The 16658-nt window shown below is 38.1% G+C and overlaps 2 protein-coding genes and 1 long non-coding RNA gene across 5 annotated transcripts in view; all 3 read right to left on the reverse strand.

The window, feature by feature from the left end:
- LOC107723445 (40S ribosomal protein S19-like) overlaps positions 1-1698 on the reverse strand; it is an 8466-nt gene extending 6768 nt beyond the window's left edge. The window contains exons 1-3 of the mRNA XM_016532072.1: positions 1626-1698; positions 938-1014; positions 715-815 (exon numbers count right to left, since the gene is read on the reverse strand). Of these exons, the coding sequence (XP_016387558.1) occupies positions 715-815; positions 938-1014; positions 1626-1658 (211 nt within the window). The 5' untranslated portion in view covers positions 1659-1698. The remainder of the gene's footprint in view (positions 1-714; positions 816-937; positions 1015-1625) is intronic.
- Positions 1699-13127: 11429 nt separating this feature from the next.
- The window catches only part of LOC107723444 (cell adhesion molecule 4-like), a 156522-nt gene continuing 152991 nt past the window's right edge, over positions 13128-16658 (reverse strand). For all 3 annotated transcript variants that reach the window (XM_016532069.1, XM_016532068.1, XM_016532070.1), the window contains one exon: positions 13128-14366. In XM_016532069.1, coding sequence (XP_016387555.1) covers positions 14257-14366 — 110 coding nt within the window. In that variant the 3' untranslated portion in view covers positions 13128-14256. The remainder of the gene's footprint in view (positions 14367-16658) is intronic.
- Positions 15365-16129, reverse strand: LOC107723446 (uncharacterized). Its single transcript, XR_001637922.1, has 3 exons — positions 15951-16129; positions 15535-15799; positions 15365-15437 (listed from the first exon to the last, which is right to left on the reverse strand). It is a non-coding gene; the product is annotated as an uncharacterized LOC107723446 (long non-coding RNA).

Below are 16658 nucleotides of genomic sequence, written 5' to 3' on the forward strand. Positions count from 1 at the left end.
GTTTTCAAATTACTTTATAAGTTATTTAATGAAAAAATATGAAGGCGAGTACTTCACCTTCAGTATTATAATTATTTCACCCGCGCCTGACAGAGATTGAGACGGTGCCGCTGCATGTTGTGCCAAACCTCTCACGGCAGCGTCATCAGCTTGAGATCGTTTTTTTGAGATCTGCCTTTTTAGAGACCGCTGATTGATCATCTCAACGTGATTATCGGCCGATAGTGATCGGTAGCCAATCAATCGGAGCACCCCTACTTTAACATGTACAAAATTTTCTTCCGGGGGGCTTCCCGGATCCGAACTGAGGTCCACCAACCAGTCTCACAAAATCCTGTGGGAAACACTGAAATATTTGCAAGATAATTCAATTTTATGCAACAAAACTGGGACCAAAATGGGGACCTATTCCATAGAGACCCGGCAAAGGAATACTGACTGTATTCCATAAAGAAATACTGAATACAAATCATAATATCACTAGCTTCTTGACAGATGCACATAATTACAGATGATTTCCTGATATAAATATATTGCACACACCCAGCAGAAAGCATAAGTGCGGTGCATGACTCAAGTTAACAGATGCACAGCCAGCATCCTAGTTCTACAGTATGAGTGGTTTGCTTGGATGAATTTGCACAAAGTGCAATGCATGAAAGTCTTAGTTTCATGCACATCCATGAGCTTTTATAAAACACACATCACACTCACCAGCTCTGATGTAAAACCAGTTCTCATCGCAGGGAGCCAGCTCTTTATGCTTGGCCAACTTAACAATGTCAACCCAGTCTGGCACCTTTAGCTTCCCCGACCTGTCAAAACACCAGGGTTCAAAATGAGCTTCAGTACACACAGCCAAAACTACTTTATTAAGGTGTCACGAGCTTATAAAAATAAGGATATAATCATTGAACACAAAGACAGTTTAACTGACTTCTTGAGGAAGGCTGCCAGCGCGCGGACAAACTCCTGCTGGTTGACGTCTTTCACGGTTACACCACCGCCTGGCATCTGAAAACCATAATCAATTTTAAATTAGTCACATACTGGTATTTTACAGTTCTTTCGAACAACAGCAAGTCACATATAAAACGTTTAGCTAGCTAACATGAATAAGTTATATTTGAGGAAGCCTAGAGGCAGCGTAAAATACAGAAAACAAGTCCAAATATTAACACAATTTTTTGCGTAAGTAGATGTTCAGAGGCATTGTGTTAGCAACGCGGCTAACGACCGCGTTTATTCTGACGCGGAAAAACAGACCATACCACCAAATTCTAGTGACTAACAACAAAATATAAGACTAGCGTTTTAGATCATGCAACGATTTATTGCAATTACTACTAATAACGCCTCTTTTTGCAGCTAGGTAAAGTGACACATGTCGAGTACAGCAGGCCTCAATGCGGCTGCATAGGCGCTGTGCCATTGAACACCGGGAATTCATAGCATGCGATCTCATTTTTAATTGTCAAAAAACTAAGCACTTCTGTATCATTTTATTGATAGTCCGATGTTAGTATGAGTACTGATACATAATAAGTTGATTGTAGGAGCGAAATCGTGGCAAACAATTCTCATAAGTCACTTTATCACCTAGAAAGCTACGGAGTATGATTTACCTTGCTTGTGGACAGCAAAAAGAAGAGGGACATGCAGGGTTTCCTATGCGTGTTAACAGGGGCGAGTCGCGTTTGTTATCGCGAGATTTGAACAAGCTACAGCGATGGAGTTCTGTTCAGCTTCACGAAGTATTATGCCAAATGTAAAAACTTTGCCAGAATGTTTTGTGAACAAAAATATAATAACTATTATGTAAATGTAACAGTTATGCAGTTTAGTATAATTTGTGTTCACTTAGGCACACATAAATAAAACATTACGCTTTGTTTTTCATTTAAAGGGGTCATATGATGCTGCTAAAAAGAACATTATTTTGTGTATTTGGTGTAATGAAATGTGTTTATGCGGTTTAAAGTTCAGACAAAGTAGCTATGTTTAAATAAATAGTCATTTGAGACAAATGACTAAAACATTTTTTTTATTAATATAAATGGTCTATAACAGAGAGAGTAAATCACAGTGATGGCAAGTATGCCATTAGCCAGCAAAACAGTAGCAACTGTTTAAAGCAGGAGGACCTAGAGAAGAATTCTTAATATAGGCTATTATATAAAGATTTCTTCTTTATATAAGCACATAACTGTATATTGGTATTAGGTCCTTAACAACACACTCATGTTCTTATGAAGTGAGTTAAATTTGGCAAATTTGATCCACAATTGGCTAATATGTCCTAATATTGGCTATGAGTTAATTTTAGGTTGTGATTCACAGTGGTGGGCTGTCAGGGCCAGCAAAGCCTTCTCTGCTGGCCTAAACACTATCAGAATCACTGATTTAGTTTAATATATTTTTCCATGAATGTGTATTAAATTATTTCCAATAGTCTATTCTTTTCATTTCATAGCTTTTCTCTTGGTTGCACTGCTTCCAGCAGTGTATGTTTATATTAGAGCTTTTATCCAATCATATTTCAGCAATCGTGTTGCCTGAAGGCCTAGGTGTAAAATGCACGGCCCGCCACTGGTGATTCAACTGAACTGTTCTTTGTGGACCAGTCATTGTGCTAAATCTTGTGGTTATGGATTAACACTTTGGCCACATGCACACTGCAAAGCTTTGGAAGTGAAGGGCATTGATGTTCAGCGTATGGTGAATAGATATAGTGATGATGGCTATAGCAACAAGAAACAAATGGGTTCCAAAGTTCAGCTATTTTTAAACAAACTAAAGTTAGTATTAGAGTGTTTTTCATTATCAAAATACACGTGAGTGCATGTAAGTCTGTAATTTTTTCCCAGCTGTTTCTGAAGGAAGTTTCTCATTTCAGGTAGTGAGAGCTAAACAAATGCATATGATTTTCAACAGACCAATTAAGGTTTTTTTTTTGTTTGTTTTGTTTTTTGCTTTTTTATGTGTATGATTTCATGCAGTGAGGTAGAAGCTTTTTCCACTATAAAGAACCTTTATAAACTTTATACCTTTATAGTTCCACTATAAAGAACCATCAATGCCAATAAAGAACCATTATTAGTAGAAGAACCATTTTGGGTTCCACAAAGAATTTTTCAGTGAACAGTTCTTAAAAGTAAACAATTTTTGTGAAATGGTGAAATTTTTTGTAAAAACCATTTTTAATAATCTTAAGAAGCTTCTGTGCAATGGATCATGGATTCTTCAGGGAACAATAAATGCCATAAATAACCATTATTTAAACAATACCATTATTTTTAATAATCATTAAAAATAACCACATATTTACCACATATAAGCATGTATATGACTTCCACACACCTTTTGCCACGTCTTATTAGCTGCAGCCTGCATGCAGGTGGGACATTGATCAATTCACAGTATGCCCACCACTGCATCCATCACTTTAGACCATGGGTGCCCAATCCTGTTCCTGGAGATTTACCTCCCTGCAAAGTTCAGCTCCAACCCTGATCAAACACACAGGATTGGGCACCCCAGCTTTAGACCAAGAGTGTCTAATCCTGCTCCTGGAGGGCTGATGTCCTGCAGAGAATGACTTCAATACACCTGCCTGGAAGTTTAGTCAGTTAGTCTGCTATTAGCTGGTTCAGGTGTGCTTAATTAGGGATGTAGCTAAACTTTGCAGGACAGTGGCCCCCCAGGAACAGGTTTGGACACCCCTGATATAGCCCTCCATATGGACACTTTTCATATTTCCAGGGTTCTCAGAAACAGAAGTCGTCATAGTCGGGTAAACTTGTAATGTAATTTTTGAGTTCCCATTTGCTTTAATAGCAAAAGACAAAATCCACAATAACATTTCTGTGACTTTCCAAAAGAGAGCAAAAAATAGAGATAGATTACATTCATCAGAAGAAAGATGTCAAATTTTCTCTCTGTCACTTCCTCAGCTGTTGTTTTAGAAACAAACAGCAACCAATTTTCTTAATGTCAAGGTAAGAAAACACAAAGCATAGTGTTATAAATGTACGTTATTTTTTTAAAGGATAATATAAAATAAAATAGACTTACTATGTTAATAACCATTGAAACATGTCATCAAAAGGCATATTGTGCTGGGGGTCAGGGACCAACATTTGATATTTAAACTGTTTAAAACACTGGTTAAATCAGAGGTCTTCAACCCTGCTCCTGGGAACCCACTGTGCTGCAAAGTTTATTTTCAACCTGCCTGTGTATTTTCAAGTGATCCTGAAGAGCTTGATTAGCTGCTTTATAGGTGTGTTTGATTGGCTGAAACTAAACTCTGCAGGACATTGGGTTCACAGGAGCAGGATTGACGACCTCTGGGTTAAACTATTTATTTCTTCATCATGTGACTTTTTCTCATTTAGGGCCATGAATGTACATGCAAACTTTTGACACATAAATGTGTTTCGGAAAGGCTGTATACATTTTGGTGACAACGATTGTGTTAGAGGTCAAACTGACCCCCATTGGTTTCTATGCAATTTACACAAATCTACTGAAAAACAGCAAAGAGTCAGGTAAAAAACCTTTACCGTAGCTTGTCAAAAACTAAAACATAAAATACATCAAAACTTAATACATTTAAGACTTGAAGGTTATTCAAAGAATCTTCAATCACTTCAATCTTCTTTATTCACTTCATTCAGACTCTTCATTCAGTCCTCTGAATCTTCTATTTCTTCATCTATTTGAGTTTCACAGTCATAAATCTGTAAAATTATGTTTTTGGTTGTTAGTTTTCTGGCTCCCTATATTACAAGTCTGTTGCAGCATTGAAAGTAAGTGTGAGAAACCCATTTTTCCCTCACAAGGGTTTGTGAGCCAGACAAAACAATAAGGCAGAAATAAATACTATTTACAATCAGTACAAATAATGTTAGTTATTATTTGCACACTACGGTGCAAATAGTCACTACTATTAGTTGGTCTACAAGTATGTGGGTCAAATTGACCACTAACACAAAGGGACTATTTTTTAACAACAGGAGTTCATATTTTATATTCTTTGTCTCTGACAAGCTGTAACAGAGGTTATACATTTTAACATGACGTGAGTGTTTTTCATAGAGTTGATTTTTGGCAAATTGCATGGAAGCCAAAGGGGGTAATTTTGACCCCCAACACCAATAGTGTGCCCTTATATTCAAAACAACAGGAGGTCTAGAATACTTTCCTAACCTCAAGACTGTCTTGTGAAGGTCATGTTGTGTATTAGTACAACTTTTTTGTTGTTGTTGTTTTTTTTTGCTTAAAGAAAAGCAATGAAGCTGCTTTATTGAACCGTGGTAGAAATCTATCATTTCATACCCTGCTGAGAACTGAATTAGTTCATGTGCATCAACACCTAAACTCCCAAACAGATAAGCTCTTCATCTCCCCTTCATTCTTCTTTCTACCCAATCATTATTGCCATATCTGTTTACTTTAGAGGCTGCGCACATCGGTGCTGGTGTGTGTCTGTCTCAGACTGTGCATATCTAAAAGTGTATATGTGAGCTGAGTCTTTATGTGTTCCTGAATGAAATTGATGTAGCCTATATTTATGGTGGCGAGGCTGCCCTTTGAACTGGCCAAATGGAATGGGCAATTTTGCTCACACACTTAAATTGATAAGCACACACTAAACTAAAGGGAGAAGTTTTGGTAAAAATGGTTTATTATTATGTGTTCGCTCTGTCCATCAGCACACTTGAGACCCACGGAGCGCGTGACAGCATTGGGTGACGGAGGAAACTCTGAGCTGACAGATTCGTATTTATCTTCGCGTCCAATTACGGTATTTCAACAACTTGTTTCTCTCATCTTTTATTCAATTGTAAACGTGCTGGTTTTTTTATTAACACATTTCCTGTTCTTTTCGTCAGTGGAGGGCCGTGAATCCGCGAGTGTTTGTGTGTCGTTGGGCTCATAGTTGATTAGCCAGAGAAATTAATTGTGCGGAGAGTGAAGTGCAGAAGCATTACAATAGGAGCGGAACAATGAGACGACTTCTAACTTTTACACCATTAATTATTTAAACTAATCAATTTGTATGAGTGGGGAAAACAATGAAAGAAGAGCAGACCCAGCGGCCCAGCCCGCGCTTGTGAGGAGCACTGGATTAAGAGACTGTGCAATTTAGCTACTATAAAGCACTCACGGGCTTTCTCAGACTGATTACTGTCAGTGGCTGTTGAAAAGGTCAAACTCATTATGATAAATAGACAGGTGGCATATTGAAGCGTTTCGGGGGATATTTTAACAGCTTTTTTTAATCGCAAATATGTATTTTCCATTGTCTGGGCACAAAATGAAATAACCTGTCTATCAGAGCAGTGAAGCAAGTAGCCTATGTGATTGGGTTGTCGTAGCGGCTGTTGATACGTGCGTGACTTTTCAGGCTTTTCCACGCTGTAGTTTGCGATCACATAGCTGTATGGATGCACTGTCACAACAATATCCGCTAACCTTTTCAATGTGTAAACCACAAAAGCCATGAGGAATCTTGTGTTTTATTGTCTTCCTGTATCCAGCTCTCTGTCTTAAACCCATACGTGGGTCAAATATGGTATTAATTTTATTATTATTATAATTATTATATTTATTAATTTATTTTTTCAGTAACCATCGGGCATCATCTGGTGATAAAAAAAATCGTATTATATAACCTGATATATATATATATATATATATAGAGAGAGAGAGAGAGAGAGAGAGAGAGAGAGAGAGAGCCTCCCTAAGAGTCCCCTCCTTCAGCTGGTGCTGAGACTGACAGAGATCAGCCAGCCTCAGAACTCACCATTTTTTATACATTTTGTTAAGTTGCTGCCTTATGCTAAACTGCTTTAAATTACTTTTTTCCCACATCAATCTACACTCCATACACCATAATGGTAAAGCAAAAAACAGGTTTTATTAAAAAACCTTTAAAAAAGCTATTAAAAATAAAAAACTTAAATGATTCCATAAGTAAGCATGCATAAGTATTCATACCCTTATCTGGGACAGTTGAAATTTAGCTCAGGAGCATTCATATTGTAAGGCAGCAACATAACAAAATGTGAAAAAATGAATGGGGTATGAATACTTTCGCAAGGCACTGTATGTATATATATATTACTTGGGCACTGTCCCTATACAAATACAATGTAATGTAGGCTACTGTTTGTATGAAAGCATCAGCTGAATGACAACATGAATAAACATGGTTAAATATAATTACATATGTAGACAATGTATTTACCTGTGTAAAACCACTTGTATTGAATACCATAGTAAACAAATATGGGTCATGCACAACCCACAAACATAAAGACGGTGATGCAAATTTTGCAATATAAATTTAATTATTATTTAATTTTTTGGGAAATTCATATTGTATTATATTATTATAATACAATATAATTATATATTAATTATATTATTAATAATATTAATTATATAATTATTAAAATTAACAATATTAATAATATAAGGTTGATTATTTATAACAACTTATGTAGGCCTAAACAAATAATGTATTTGTGTACCTGTGTAAAACTGCATGAACTGAATACATAAACAAATAGGGGTTATGCAGAACCCATAAACATAAACTGGAGGGTAGTGATGCAAATTCTACAATATTATATTTATATTAAATTAATATCACTTAATAACATTACTGATAAATGAATCAACTATATAATTATTATATATGGTGTATTTTTTATAATAATAACAATAATAATTACCATTAATTTATATTTTAATTTTTATAATAATAACAACAAAAACAATAATAATTATTATTATATAAATGTATATATGTCATTATAAATATTCAATATTTCTAATAATAATGCTTATATAATTTTAATCAATCCAATTAAATAATTCTGATTCTGATCAAAACATTCTAAGTGAAGATTGCCTGGAATGTAAAATGACATGACAAATAATGTGTCAATATGATATAACTTTTTGATCCACATTCGTTTTAGTGTTAACTTTACCTGGGGTGTTGACAAGAAGGGACGGCCAGGGGAGTAAGAAGCAGGGACCAAACATGAGGATTCAATTGCTGTTGATATCACCAAAATGACATTTATTCATTTAGCATAGACTTTTATCCAAAGCCAATTTTTAATTAATTCATATTTAATTCTATAATTCATATTTAATCTCCCTCTCCTCTCTTTCCTAGGGGATCATGTATTCCATGTGGCTATATTCCCTGATTCTGTGTATAATAGCGGTGCTGGTGATTGGAGTGAGTGTGAGGTTGTGCTTGGCTGCTTGTTGTGCTGCAGTTGGGCCAGAAACTAGAAGCTGGAGCACATCTGCATGCCTGAAGCGCTGCCTCGGCTTGGTTGGGTCAGTGGGCAGTATTGTGGGCGCTCCTGTGTCTGTGCTCTTGAACCTGAGGACCTCCCAGTGCCTGTACACCTGTATCGCTATGGTCTCCTGCCCCCTCCTGCTCAGGCAGTTCACAATGTGCCTCCTGCTTCTACTAACTCTTAATATACATCTGCAGTGCCGCCTGGGGAACTAGTGAGTGTGAACATCCTGACCTTGCTTACAGTGCTTATGTTTGAGAAGTTCAGCAAGTTCTCAGCTATTTGGATTTTTGCATATGTGAAATAACATGAAAGACTTGATTTGTGCTGACTATAAAATCATAGTATTAAATTGTGCTGAATATGCTAAACAGTAAAAATTCAGGACGGAGCTTATGTTTCTTTCAGATATGCAGGCTTAGTGACTCGTAGGCGGGTTTTGTGCTTGGTGCTGCTCTGCTGGGTCATTTCAGTGATCATCGCCTTTGGCCAGTTCATCGTTTCCAACTCTTCTGATACCTGGGGAGCTGCTGCGGACGACAATACGGCTGGACTGGGGATGAATGAATGGCCTGAAGCCAATTATACCACCCCTGCCCTCCCTCCCAAACGTCCCTACCCACAGGATCGCTCTGTAATCGGGCAGTTCTTGCCTTACGGAGGTTTTCTATCCAAGTTCCTGGTGGAGGACAATGGGAACTTCACATACGCGGAGATCCACGGCAGCCATTGGGGCATCTGTGCCCCCGACACCACACTCAGTCCAGTCTTCATGGTGTATGTTTATGCCGTCACTGTGTTTGGTATCCCTTTGTTGGTTCTGTTGGGTGTGTTTTTGGACTTGATGTGTTTCATGCCACAGCAGGTTCCTGCGAGCTCCACGTTTTCTCAGAAACGAAGCTCAGTGTGGTCTCGCTCATTGGCTCTCTCTATTTCTCTACTAGTAATGCTTTGCCTGCCCCTGCACATCACCCATGCTTTGTTACTTTTCGCCCCGAGCGCTGCTAGACCCAGCTGGACCTCACTGACGGCCTCTGTTCTCTTCCAGATGTATAGCCTAGTGCCCCCACTTCTCTTCACCAACACCTCTCAGCAGGTAGGCTTTGAGTGCACCTTGTTATCCGCGCCCTACCTGACCTCGAGTGTTATCTCCTCTCGAGTCAAATCTGTGGGGAGTGCTTTCCGTTCAGTGGACGATTTCAGTCACCCTGGACCGACACTGAAAGGCAAAGAGATGTGATGGGATGTCATGTGAAGAGGTCACTTACACCAAAAGTTATCTGTAGAGTCCTTGCATGGGTTATATGAAATTATATTCAGCAGTTGAGTAAAACTAATCCAATACTAGCTCATGGCAGATGCCAGGCTTTCTGCAGTGTATTTGCATTAGGGTCGATCCATGTCATTTCAGATTGAATTAAAGAAGTGTGTTGCTGCACAACGATTCTTTTCATAGTTTTTTGTGTTATTTGAAACCTAAATCTAAAGCATGAGTAAAATGGTCATTTTTTGAGTCCCCTGAAATTATTATACACATACATTCCATGTTTCTCTAAAATGTACCCATTTAACTGTAGTCATTAGTAATTTTTAAATGGGCACATTTTTTATTCTCAATGAATTCTTTCCAACTGATGATTTCAACTGTATTGTTATTTGTAGTGTATATTCGTTATTCGTATAGAAGCCAATCTGATGGAATGTTTTCATGTCTAGGCTAATATTATCAAAGGTTTACACTACCCATTTCAATTTGAATGAAATTTCAATTGTATTTGGTCAGTTTATTCTAATTAACATAGTTACATGAAACATTTTCATTCAGCCAAATGAGTGCCTAAAAATGAGCAAAATATTGTACCGAACCTGACTAAAATATTAACATCTCACATTCTGCTCATGGACTTGCAAATTTGACAAAGCCAATCAAGACTTTGGTTTTAAGATCAAAACACATTTATTTGTATCCTTGGTGTTTTTATGATTAAGGCCCCAATACCACCCACGTCTAAAAAGTTTTCACTTTTTTCCAACTTTAGGGGCCAATTATGAAAATACTTGAACTCAGCAGGGACACTGAACCGTTTGGATTCGAAGGAAACAAGTTTGTGTATGTATCTTCCAATTCCTGTGAGGCTAGCAATCATAATTCTTGAGTTATCATACCCTGAACATGGCTTCCCAGACAAGACCTTTTTTGGCTTGGAAATAATGAATTCTTCTGGGGGCTGAAAAATGATCAAATTGTTACAATATGCAAGCAATATTTTTCAGACCTTAGTTTCATGCAACCACCAACAAATAAGCAATCTATGAACAAAACTGGTGCAGTAATAAACCTTTCTGATTGAAGATGTAATGAATCATTAAAAAGCACTTTGTAAATTCCTGTTATGTGGCAAAAATGGTCCAATAAATTTTCCACTGCTGCCATGTTTAATCCCAGTGATACTCCAGGATTAACTGTGAAATGATTTAAGCAACAATGTCAGAAGACTGTTATAGGAATACATCAATATGTTTGCATACTTATACATGATTAAATATAGTACATTAAAATGTGTCCCATCAATGTTCAAACCCAGCACAAGCTTTTGGTTTGATCTGAATGTTTAATTATAACAACTATAATAGCATATCAAGTGGGAGAGACTGTTTGAATGCATCGAGATAATTAACCACTCAATAACTCCCAGGGAAAACAGCTGTTTTGATTAAATGCGTACTTCTTATGTGCAGCCTGAATAAAAGCCGTTTCACACTAATTGCATTATTCTTTTTGCTCACTTGTGCCAGTGCTAGTGTAAGAAATGACTTGTATCTGAATATTTGTGTTGTGATCTCCATGTCTTCCTCTCCCTCCTTGCCGTCTCACTCCCCCAATCCGCCTATTAAGTTTCAAGCATGAAATCCTCCATCTAATGTTACTTTCACTCACTTTGTCTTTGTATAGCCCCGACTTTGATTTGTCTAGCACTTTTTCCTTTCTTGATCATTGTCTTCAACTCATTTTCTTGCAAATGCCTTTCTCTCTTATTAAAGTCTGCACTAACCTCCAAAGCCGAGGTGAATTATTGAGTGAAGCTAAACTGCCCAAAAGGGAAAACAAGTAAAAGCTCTCCCTAACCGAGAGCTCATTTGATTGTTTTCTCCGCTCGAGAGCCTTTTAGCTTCCTGCCGATATGACAATCTTTCATCACTAAAGTGGCTTCAGTCAATTCATCGCACCTGCTCTAGTCCATATCCTCTTCAATGGGGTCATTACAAGGAGCTCGGAAGCTTCAAATCCGTCACGCACAGAACGTAACCGTTTATCGTCCTTGGATAAAGCTGAAGGAAGGTTTGATGCGCTGTTTGACCAGCATATGGTTTATTACCCATGGATCTGCCTTTGAGATGCCAGCCGAGCTCCCATAAACAAAATTGCAAGAGATTGATGAAGTTCAGATGAAGTCTATGGCTGTCATTTGAACTCCACGTTTGGAGTTTGTCGGCTCACTGAAGCGTTACTTGCTTTGCAGAAGACCCAAAATTAGCAACTGACCATGCTTTGTGAAGCATTTATACTTGTACTAAAAGAAAATTGCTAGCATAGGCTATGTCTTTCTTTATCTAAGGAGCTGCTCAAAGCGAGCAGAACAGCAGGTAACGCAGTGTGTGCTTTGATTGCCATGTGACAGTTACTGTTTATGACAGGCTTCTGCAGAGCCTCTCCATCAATAGAGTACAAACACATCGATCAGTCATCCTCCCCTCGGCTTTTAAATGTAGACCCACCCCTCCCGGAGCGCTCAGCAAGTGGCTTCTGACACAATCGTATATTGATTGCAGTGGAATAATGGGGGGGGGGCTGCTTTGAAAAAAAAAAAAATTTCTGAAAGTAATTTTCAGATGTAATTTTCAGAATAACGGCAGGCCTAATAATGTTATAATGTACCAACATTATGAACACTATAGGATATTTTAGTTCCCCTCACTTTACAACAAATCCTTTAAATTTAACCGTATCAGAACAGAATAAGAATGAAAAAATATATAATTCTAATGGATAAATATACCTTCCCAGGGCAGTACCTTGCCTCACCGACTAAAACCAGGGCGCCCACTATGGAGACGGCACCAGAGGTGAGGGGGCACAGTGACCGAGGTGGCCGGGCCGGGCCCCCTCAGGCCCCCCCGTCGCGCCAACGCTGTAGAGGAGTCCTATTTTAATGCACCTGCTTTCTCTCTTCGGTGTCTGCTGCTCTTTTGACATAGGAGTCCTATGATTCATCATCTCAGTCACACAGCTTTCATCTCTGCTGGCAGCTTCTGCTAATTAAAATATCCTCTCCTTTTTCCTTGCTGCTCTCCTTATTGCCACTGGTGAATCTTGATTGTGTCGGCTTCTCGAAGTCAGAAAATCAGTCTTTTACAGGAGATTCTTTTAAGTATTTTTTATTTTGTCGTGCTTGGTATCTTTCCCCTATAAAGATGTACAGTTAGCTATATCAACAGCGACGCAAAGACTACAAAATAAACAGGAAGTGAAAGACGAAGAGGAGACGGACAATTAGAAGGAAAGACACAGAGGATCAAGAAGGACAGAAGAGAATGAAAGAGGAAATAGAAAAGTGGGTACACAGCTGTTTCTACTGGTAAAACTAAAGCATGGGAAGTATACAATTTATAACATTTACAATTATAATAACAGTAAGAATAATAATAATAACAATAACAACGATCATAATAGTCCAAATAATAATTCATAAAAACAATTAAGACCTCTGATATCTTTTAAAGACAAACAAAATATATAATTTTTTTTTTGAATTTTGAAATTTTTTTTTTTAAAGATGACGTAACAGTAGTTTGTTCAGTTTTGCAGCTCTAAGCTAATATTATGTGTTAGTAAGATAGAATCGCTGGTAATGTGCACAAAAGTAAATGTTTTTTTTTCTTAAAAGAGTCATTTAACTTACTTTGTAGACTTTTTCATACAAATAATGACTTAAGAGATATGTTTCATTGTGTACGTGTTTTCGTGTTGAGCAATCAAAAAAGAAAAAAAAAAAACATTAAAATTTCTTACATGTTCTCTTCAAACTCCCTTCCTGTTTTTTCTCACCCAAGTCGAGCTACTCACGGTTTCACGTTTCCAGTGACTCTCTGCGATAATTAAGCCCCTTTTTACAGCGTCAGAGTGAGCGGTCCGCTCCAATTCATTCCTCTCATAAAAGAGAACATGTCTGATCACTTAATTATTAACAAACAATAGTGGAGAGATAGAGGAGGGAGAGGAAGGAGCATTGGAGAGGGGGAAACAGGGAGTCACCGAGAGAGGATCAAAACGGGAGAAACTTTTCTTCACAAGTCAACAGGTTTTGGCCAACATGAGCAGATAATGGAGTCGCCAGATGAAAAGCGCAGATGAATACTTTATGAGGACGGCTCTGAGCTCTCAGCGCTGTCATTGGTGGATTTATTGTCTACCAGCTCAGTCTCTGAGGCCCAAATGCTTTGGCAAATGCAGGGAATTTCAATTTGCTCATATTGGGACATTCAATAGCTCATAAGCCCTTTGCGGCTTCCCACAGCGATGCTGTTTCACCCAGTTATGGATCAGCCTGTTTTGAATTGACACTTTTCTCTCCTGGTCCTACAATTATGGCTAGTTGTCTATTGTAAAAGCAAGTAAAAACAGAAAGAGTGTGTGTGATGGTCTCTTTCAATCATAGTAATTATCCTCTCCTCTCGGCTCTCTCGCTCTCCACCCCGCTCCATTATTGTCTCCATCCTCTCCTTCCCACTCCAGCTTCATATGGCACGATTGTGATTCCCTCTGGTTGTCGTTGTGGTGGTGTGTAGGTCTGTTTGGGAACAGTGTGTGTTGCGGTGTGCACTCTGCAGCGGTCCAGTGTTTCTGAAGAGCTCCACTAGGGCGGCGCTACAGTAGGTACTCCTTCTTGCCTTGGCTGGCATCATTACCATTGAGGAACGCCTCCTGTACCTCACCGTGTTCATCCAACCCACTGGCTTCGTGAGTCAAATATGAACCTAGAGAGAAAGAAAGACAATTTAAGCAGAATTAGGTTCATACTTCATTGCAGGAATTAAAAGAACAGCAACAACAACAAAAAACATATTAAATCACTTGCTGAGTGCAATTAAAAATTAGATATATTTTCTATTGAAACAGGACGCTGAAGAGATTGTGCTTTTTGTTGTCTTAATTATTGTCTCTTCCTGTTTTGATTTTCATCCAGTAGGGGACTGGGGCTAGTTGATATTTAATTATTAACATTTAAAATATATGTGACAACCCCAATAAAAAATGTGGTAAGCCGCTTCTACCTGACATTTATGAAAAATGCCTGTGTCGTGGTTTAGCCTTTCAGTTCAAATCACCTATTATTATATAGATGACTGAATGCGTATTAGTGTGATTTTAGTTCACTTTTTTAATCAACAACATTTATTAACAGCAGAATTCACAAAAATTATTCAAATTAAAGAGGTGTTTGAACCATCATACAAACGCACTGCAAGAGAAAACACATTTGCAATTGGAATTTTGACGAAAACCCTGACTGAAAAACTTCCCAGCATCAGTTAATTAGTAACTTATCTGCTTTTGTAATTTTTATTAGTTTTTAGTTATTTCTATTTAGCTTTATATTTATTTCCGTTTTGGTTTTTAGTAATTGTAGTACTTAAACTTCAGTTAGTTGCCAAAGCAACATTTCTATTTTTTTAAGGCTTCATGTTAATATTTATAATTTATTTAGTTTCAGCTTTATTTCAATAAACAAAATGATTTTAAATAGTTTCAGTTTTACTTAACAATAACAACACTGCCGTAATCATGATTTGCACTTAAAAAAAAATGAGGACAGATATTATTTTATGCAGTAATCTATATTATGCCACATTGTTTTTAATAGAGCTTAATTTGAATTGAATTCTGGAGCAATGTTTTAATAGATTACCGTCATAGGTAGAAAGAAATTGCAGAATTATGTTTATTCATAATCAAACTTCACAAAGATGCCAAACCTGATGGGTATGTACTCCACTCGTCGTACTTGTCTTTGAGGAACTGAGGGGCTGCTGTACATTCTGAAAGAACTACATGGACAGAAATGGAGGGCAGTGAAGCTTCATGAACTGCAGATGCATGGAAGCTAAGCAGCAGTGAAATATAAAGCCACAGAGCAGCACAGACCTACTGGCCACGGGCTCCGCTTTGTGTTTCTGCCGCACAGGGACAGTGGGGCTCTGCGTCGCTCCAGCAGCTCTAGGGATGTCAGGCCGTGAAGCCGACTGCGTTATGGTCCGGATGCTGTTGCCATGGCGAACGGGAGATTCGAAGTTGGTGATGCTGCCGTTGCGGCGTGGAGGGGAGGTGGAGCGGGCGGACGACTCCATACTAGTAATGTCGCTCTCTTGTTCCGGCTTTTTATCGCCGCCCTCAGGTGCCTGCAGATGTGCTGTAAATCACACATTTACACACCCAAATGTCCAGCCAACTGGTGACAAGCTGATATTGGTTTATGACGTTATATATTGTGAGTCCGTTACTGAAATGGGCCCGAAACGTTCTCTTGTATTCATAATGAAGATAGTTTATAGACAAAGTACCTGCAGCTAACTGAAATACTTTCTTCTTGTCATCCGTGCGCTCCTGCAACAGGAGATTTAATTAGCGTTATAAAATAAACTGCTGGAGAAATGAGATTATATGAAATCCAAAGACCTCATCCTGTTTTGCCCGGGTTCCTTATTGTAAATCACGGATCTGTTAAATGAACTGAAATACATCATGATGATATTCAATTTCGAGTAACTCACGGTCTGCAGCTGCAGTCTCAGCTGGCTGTTGGTGACTTTGAGTGATCTAGCGATGGATTGGAGGTAGTAGATCAGCATGCTGAAAGAGACAGTGACGAACAGCACAAGGTTGAGTAACTGAAGGCATCTGTCCTGCTCGCCTGGTCGAATTATGTTGGCTTGACAAAACCAACATGCTGATATTGTACAAACAGGGGTAGGGATTTTTTCTAACTCTCTAACCATAGACCAAAACTTGTAAATGTAACTCCTAAAGTTTTCAATCTACATCCTCCAAACTCAGCAGCAATGAAGCTATGCTCTTCCATAATTGAATCAACCTGTGTTTTTCCTACAGCACACTATGCAAAACACCTACATTACCATATATCCCACTTATTGTTAAGGGGGGGTCAGTATTTTTAAAAACATTTTTTTATAGTTGTCAGCATGGACACATTCAACTGATCAAAAATGTCAGCAAGGTTTATTTACATTCTATTTGTCTAAAAAAAAAAA

This window comes from Sinocyclocheilus rhinocerous, unplaced genomic scaffold (assembly GCF_001515625.1).
Source record: "Sinocyclocheilus rhinocerous isolate Xijiao unplaced genomic scaffold, SAMN03320098_v1.1 scaffold241, whole genome shotgun sequence".
NCBI classification, from domain to species: Eukaryota; Metazoa; Chordata; class Actinopteri; order Cypriniformes; family Cyprinidae; genus Sinocyclocheilus; species Sinocyclocheilus rhinocerous.